General features: G+C 42.8%; 1 protein-coding gene across 1 annotated transcript in view; it reads left to right on the top strand.

The window, feature by feature from the left end:
• LPAR1 (lysophosphatidic acid receptor 1) overlaps window positions 1-7,623 on the top strand; it is a 64,198-nt gene that overhangs the window by 30,966 nt on the left and 25,609 nt on the right. The window contains exon 3 of the mRNA XM_010726143.3: window positions 3,676-4,423. Within this exon, the coding sequence (XP_010724445.1) occupies window positions 3,676-4,423 (748 nt within the window). The remainder of the gene's footprint in view (window positions 1-3,675; window positions 4,424-7,623) is intronic.

Here is a 7,623-nt window from a genome sequence, read left to right as displayed (position 1 = left end):
TCTTTCGGGGTTTTTCCTTTTAAGTGAATTAAGGAGCAAACTCTCAGATTGCAGGGGTTTATAAGCTGATCATTTGTCCTTCAAGCACCTTGTGCTGACTTCATTTAGACAGTATCAGTCAGCGTATCTTGCACTCTACCCATCCCCAGGTGCACAGCCCTCCCCACTTGGGCTGCCGCTCACCACCAAGCTCCCTTCTCACCTTTCTGCTCTGGGCAGCCAATGCCTTTCCCACTCCAATCTCTTCTGCAGGAGGAGAAGGTGACAATGAGCTGCTCACCCAAGAACATCCCACGGGCAAGACTGCCCCATGCCTTGGTCCAGTCCCTTACCCCACTCCTTCAGCAATTCTGTAGGGGCCAGGGAAGCAGAAGAATGGATCAAGCACCAAACACTGGAAATAAAGTCAGTTTTCTTCTCTTAGCTGTGTACCACCACAGGAGAGGAGCTGAGGGGGACATATGTAGCAGATGGTGGCTGAAGGTGCCAATGCCAAGGCATTATTTTCACCAGGAGTTGAATAGGTGTCAGCTGTAGAAGCAGGATGACTTTTATTTATTAAGTGCTGGTGCTGAGCTTCCTGGTCTGTGTGCTCCGTGTTGTGGCTGTGACTGGGTTTTGCATTTTTTAAGAGACTTAACCCCATGTACTCATGATTTTCTTGTTCTTTGACGTGGGACAACTATATCTTGAGTATTAAATCAACCTCTTATGGTTAGAGAAGGCTTTTATTTCAGCCTGCTGTTACTCCATTTTCCTTTATCTGTCTTGTTGGTTTATAATTCAGATGTTTTCTTGCACAGATGTGTCTTCAGGGTTTAGTTAACACAGGCAATTTGCAGTTTGTTTTAAGCTTCTGTTGAGATATACTAAGTGGATGAGGTAAATCTCGGGGCACTGCACATCTGGCTTACCCAGGCAATGAAACACACTGAGTGAAACTGCAGGAAATTAAAATATAAACTTCCCTGCCCCTTTTCCTGCAGGGACAGGAGAGGGGCTGGGTCTGCCTGCTTGCATGTGCTGTTGTAGGATGTTAACGCTTTCAGTACTCAGAGGTACATTATATTTCCTTTTACTCAAGCCTTTGCCTCCAGACAGCAGTGTCATGCGTAAATGGGATGCCTTGGGATCTCTGTATGCTTGTGACCCGTGAGGTCAAAACTTTCCTGTAGGATATCTGCTGGCATCTGAGAAAGCTGATGGTCGGGAAGTCCCCTGTCTGAACTTTGGTCAGCGACCTGTCCCTTATTACTCTCACAAATGGGACCATTTGTTACAGCACCTGGAAACTCGACTGGTGGACACAAATCAGCTCCCAGTTCAAATCTCAGAAGCAAGAACCTGCACAACCAAGATCCTGATACACTACTCTTTCCCCTGGGACTAAAAAGATTGCTCTTGAAGAAGGATTCCAGGTTTTAGATTAGCACAGCCTGAACACAAAACTTCTTTCAGAATCCTTTACACCAGCAGAGGATTTTATTACTGCATCTTCAAAATGAGAGAAGAAAAAAGTCAGCCTCATGCTGTTACCCCGGGGTTATTTAAGCACCGTCCTGTTTTCAAACCTAACAGGGCTCAGTCTGTAACATTTTACTTACTCTTATATGCATTGCACTTGTTCAACCCTGGCTTGGCATTCTGTGAATGAGACAAATGCACTGCACTTGCTGCTTGTTACAATGAGCCTTGTCTTGTTTTACGCTTCATATGAGGAGTGCAGGGAGGGTGCTACAATATCAGGGCAGTATTTCAAAGTCTTAGCCCGTATGCAAAATAAAAGTGAAACAAGGGAGAAAGGAAAGGAGCATCTACCAGGTTTCAATTTTCTGCATTTGAATTATTTGTTTTGCCAGGTGTTATTAGCCTCTCTCTGCAGCAGCAGTAGCGGAGCAAAAATCATCAAGTATGGGCAGCAGCCAGCTGAAAGAAGAATTTAGATCAATAAACACGTGGACAAAGAGAGAATTTATTCAGGATAACAAACATTCACTAGAGTTCGGAGTTCTGACCTCCTCTGCAATTGAAATTATAAGACTGCATCCAAATACTCCTATAGAGGGCAAAAACCAGGCCATCCACATAATTAATGCAGATGTTGGCAAGCTTTTATAAGGGCCACTAATTCATTCCTATGACTTCCTCCCACCCTCAAGGCTTCTTACACTTGACCTGTTATTACCACACAGTCTTTAAGCAAAGAATTAAAGCCAGATGTCTTGTAGCTAAGTCTCCCTTTGTTAAGTATGCCTTGTAAATCAGTTTTTCTGGGCAGTGGAGAAATCCTATATGAGAACTTTGAAAAATTCTTAAATAATTAGGGCTGAAAGGTTTTTAACCTAAGAATTGATGTATCCTAGAGGAGCAATTTAAGTTTTATAGTCAGTGTGCTGAAAATACTATTTACTCTAGTTCTTAATTATCCTGGGTTTGCAAATGTTTCTGATCAATGTCTAGGTTAGAACTGAAGTCATTTTTAGAAAAAAAACTTTTTCTTTAGCACAGATCTAGCTGTTATGTAAAGCATTTGGGTTATGGGTGGAAAGGTTGAATATTGCTTCATTGGAATTTGCTTAGTTGTGTTGATAAATAGGTGCAAATGAAAGCAAAGAGAAACAGCCTTGAGTAATTCTGAGGAAATCTTTTATCAGATACTACTTTAACTGGAGTGCAATTACTAATTTTTTTTTTTCCCTAACTGTGTACATTTTTAGTTTCAACCTGAAGGTTGTGTCAGTTGAAGCATTTCCATCAGAATGGTTGGAGGAGTCCAAAACTTGGAGTTTTTTTGTTTGCATGTTTTAACAGGAAAAAATTCTTACATTTTGATGTTGATCTGTTATTTGTTTGGGTGTACTACCTGCTTTCTTGCTAAAACTGCTTTGTTTCTGCATTGAGAAAAATAAAAATGAATTTCAGTGAGTAGAATTTTGACAGCAATAAAAACCAGACAGGTCTCCTGAGTCTCTTCAGACAGAGACATGAACTTCTTGTTGGTTTTCTTTTTATTATCATTTCATCCTTGAGTCCTTTCTGATTAACCACTCTAAACAAGGAACCACTATGTTAGTCCAAAGAGTTTCTTTTTGTGAGATCTGGCTTTTGGGAATTACACTTTGAGTAACTGATTATAATAGAACAACAAGAAATGTCCCTGATGGAGATTTGAGTGAATTAAAACCTCCTGGGAAGTGCAGCAACTTTTCTTCCTCTTTGAGGAACGTGTCATATATCACAGCTACAGCCAAACAATGCTTTTATGCACTCATAACATAAACAAAGTGTTCTGTAACAGAGTTAACTTCTTTTAATTATGAATTGCATGCCTGTCTCCCTAAGTGAGTTTTTCAGCAGGTCTGCCTGGACAGAAGCTCTAATGTTTATTATGTAATTTACAGCTATGACAGAAATTGTGCTCATTCCCAGAGCAGATGGAAGTATTTCTGGTTGCTTCTGATCTGGTTGTAGTACTAGAGTCCTCAGAGCAATAGTTTGTGATTTGTGGAATGCTGTTAGTTCTGAAAAAGTAAATTTGTTCTGAAGCGTGTTCCCTTTCTGTCTCCAGTGCCTTTCCCTGCTCTCTGTGCATGCCTTGTCCATGGAGGCAATCATATGTTTTCAGTTCTGATGTCGTTCTTTTTCTCTCTTTCCCCGCCCCCCCTCTTCTTTCAGTCCACAGCCATGAGTGAACCACAGTGCTACTACAATGAAACCATTGCCTTCTTTTATAACCGGAGTGGAAAATATCTAGCCACTGAATGGAACACTGTCAGCAAGCTCGTAATGGGCTTGGGGATTACCGTCTGCATCTTCATCATGCTAGCCAACCTCTTGGTTATGGTGGCTATTTATGTCAACCGCCGATTCCACTTTCCTATTTATTACTTAATGGCCAACTTAGCTGCTGCGGACTTTTTTGCAGGGCTGGCCTACTTTTACTTAATGTTCAACACAGGACCTAATACTAGAAGACTGACTGTAAGCACCTGGCTTCTCCGTCAGGGTCTCATTGACACTAGCCTGACAGCCTCTGTGGCCAATCTGTTAGCCATCGCTATCGAGCGGCACATTACAGTCTTTCGCATGCAGCTACATACTCGGATGAGCAACCGGCGAGTGGTGGTGGTAATTGTTGTTATCTGGACTATGGCCATCGTAATGGGTGCCATACCAAGTGTCGGATGGAACTGTATTTGTGATATCACTCACTGCTCCAACATGGCACCGCTCTATAGTGACTCCTACCTGGTCTTCTGGGCTATTTTCAACCTGGTCACTTTTGTGGTCATGGTGGTCCTATATGCTCATATCTTTGGGTATGTCCGCCAAAGGACTATGAGAATGTCCAGACACAGTTCTGGACCTCGCAGGAATCGGGACACCATGATGAGCCTCCTGAAGACTGTGGTCATTGTGCTTGGTAAGTTTTTACTTTGTCCCCTCTACCTTCCCCGCTCTGTTTCTTATCAGGTGGTTGCAGTAATGCATGTCCAGCTTCTGAGAGGTCAGCATCATTTGGAAGATGGTAGAAGAGGTAGGGGCCATAAGAAGCCTCAGCATTCATTACTGTGTGGGTATTATGAAGCTTTTATGAAAAAGGATATCACAGATGTGGTCATCCAGCTATGTAACATGAAACTGATGAAAATAACAGGATCTTGATAAGCAAGGGATTTTTGGAGCAATGCAAGTTTAAAACCTTTTCTAGCAGCTTGTCCCTGGCACTGTTCACCTATTGGTATGGGAAGATGCCAAATGAAGAGGGTCCATCATACACTGAAATACCTGTTCTTTCCTTTTGCTAAAAATCATGTGTGTATTCAAGTAGTATTTTGTGTCTGAAATAAAAGAGGAAGCTAGAGGCTCTTGTTGAAAGGAGGCTCAACAAGCAGTAATGGCCTATAACCTGAACACAGGAAGTTCCATACTAACATGTGGAAGAACTTCTTTACGGTAAGAACAATGGAGCACTGAAACACATTGCCCACTGAGGTAAATATCCAAGACCTGCCTGGACCTACCTGAGTAACCTACTGTAGGGTACCTGCTTTAGCAGGAGGGCTGGACTCAATGATCTCTTGAAGTCCCTTCCAACCCCTACAGTTCTGTGATTCTGTGACTTCACATGTTAAACAAGTCCTTATGTTTGGTATGCTCAGGTCTCTGCTGTATGGTTTGGCACATCTGAAGTATCTGCCTCTTTATTTGTAGGGAAAGATACCACATGAGGTGTTGGTATAGTTCTCTGGAGGTCCCTATGGTTCAGGGCTTGGAAAATGAGGAAATAGCAAGCAAATATTGCAATGCACTGTAAAGGTTTTCTGTCTTCTTGGACAAGTGTATTTGGTTTGATCTTGTACTTTCTGCTTTCTTATGCAAACGCACAGCCTGGATGGTACCACTTCCTGGTGATTATCCTTGCAGTTCCTTCATTCTTTGTTGCAGCTGATGATGGTGAGCTGCAGGTAGGTAGGGATGGTGCTAGTTATCTCTGTCCCCAGCTATGTACCTACTCATGAGTCCTTCAACATGGCACATGGGTCCCTTGCAATGCTAGTCCCCTGTTGTGTTGTAAACTTGGCCTAGTTATCCATAAGTGCAACTGTCCCCAAGTCTCCAAGGACCTAAACTTAGCCAGAATTCTTACTTTGACATTCTGAGTTCCACTGCAACTTTGGTTTTCTAGTACTTACTACCAGCACAAAGAAGATAGTTGACTTTTATCATCAACTTTGATGTAAGTCACTGCTCTTATTTTAGTTAAAGAATGTAAATGCTGTTTTCTCACCTAGTGATATTTTTTTAATGTGAACTGTGTAGTCAACTGACTTGTTCACCTACTGAAAAGATAGTCCTAAATGTTCTGTTTTATTCTTCAGGGAAAGAATAACTTCACGTTTTGCATGGGAGGCTGTAGGAGTGGGTAAAACCTCTTGTGATTTGGACAGCTGCCCCTACTTCCCTCCTCACAGAAGGCAAGATGAGGTTAAGAAAATGGAAAAAAAATACAGTGAGATTTTGCAGACTTCTTTTTTGGAAATAGATACTTGTTTCCTCTTCTAAATTAATTGTTGTTCATAACCAGTGAAGTATTTCCTCTGAGGAAAAGCACTGTTTCAGGCTTTTAAAAACACAAGTGGGGGATAGTAAACGATAAGTAAGTGATATCAGTAAAATGCATTCTTGCAGGAATAAATAAATACAAGTGGCTGAATAGACAGCAAACTGTAGTTATTATGAAGCACGTTCGGAAATAGATGGCAGTGTAGGTAATAACTACATCCTTCTCTGTTGTCCCGTGGTTAAATAACATTCCATCGAGGTGACTCGAGTTTAAATCTTGCTAGAGTTCACCAGTATCTCTGATTCCACATTTAGATTCTTTAGAGTAAAATTTATCAGTACTGCAGGTAGTGCATGTAATGTTTTCAATAAAATTTGAACAAGGCCTTAAACCTATTTCCTTTCCCTAAATTCACTGTTGTGCTTTGCAATAGCACCTCTGCTAATAATCTGCATAAGACACCATTTATAGCGAGAGACAGTGGGTTCTTTTATTAAATCTCGAAGAGAAATTAATCCCCGGTGGTTTGATTGGATGAATTCAGTCACAGAGCTGACAATTAAAACCATGCCTTCACCTTGCTCTCAGGCCTCTCACGCACAGCTGCAAGATGAAGATGGGGGCAACCTCAGAGACTGCGGAGGTGAATGTTTGTATATGAGGGCATTTAGCAGATGACCAGTTGAGCCATGAGAAAAGTTCAGCTGGTGGCTTAGTTGCCACCAGCACACATCTCCAAATAATCACTTGCAATGGAAGTTTGCTTTCTGTCTCTGAGCAGTTGAAAGTGCTGGCTAGGTAAGGCCTGCGCTCAGAGGAAACCTGCAGCAATCCCTAGTGCACTGGTGTTCTTGTGCTGCTTGAAGTCTGCTCGCAAATCTGGTTAACAGTTTTCTCAAGCAACAGATTGAATTCCCTAATGTGGTATTTCCCGATAACTCCTTCCAAAGGCAATGCTGGAGGGGCAGAGCTTGTTTCTGCTTTGGCAAAGGCAGTAAAGGTGAGTGGATCTCCAGGACTGCCTGCAGCAGTGTGCTGAATATTTATCTCATGACATCTGCTTTTTTCCTGCATCAGTGAGCCTCTGTAACAGAGAGGAAAAGACCCCCCTGCCTTCCTTAATGATGCAGAGGAGGCTAAAACATCACACTGAAGGCAGACGCCAACTTCTTCTGAAGGCAGAGAGAGGAAAGGCAGTGTACCAATGTGTGAGCAGCTCTGCTCACTGCTGAGTGGAGAAGGAGCTGGAGTGAATCCCACTGTGGAACTCTGGGAGCTGAGTAGGGCTTGGAGCTCGGTATATCTGTGTGTGCTGGCAGGTGGAAGCACACACATCCTTGCTTTAGGACCTTTGTTAGAGTTCTTGCACCGATTGCTGTGTCCCTGGCTGAGCACAAGAGGCCAATTGTCCATCAGGAGCAGTCAGGGTCTGGCACCCAGCATCATCCCAGAGTGCCGAGTCCCAGGAACACATCAGAGGCAGAGAACAGACTTTTTCCCCTTTCCCCCCTCCCTTCCTCCCTTCCTCCCTTCCTCCCTTCCTCCCTTCCTCCCTT

Source organism: Meleagris gallopavo, chromosome Z (genome assembly GCF_000146605.3).
Source record: "Meleagris gallopavo isolate NT-WF06-2002-E0010 breed Aviagen turkey brand Nicholas breeding stock chromosome Z, Turkey_5.1, whole genome shotgun sequence".
NCBI lineage: Eukaryota > Metazoa > Chordata > Aves > Galliformes > Phasianidae > Meleagris > Meleagris gallopavo.
Note: the sequence above shows the minus strand (reverse complement) of the source record. Positions and strands in the feature narration are given on the sequence as shown.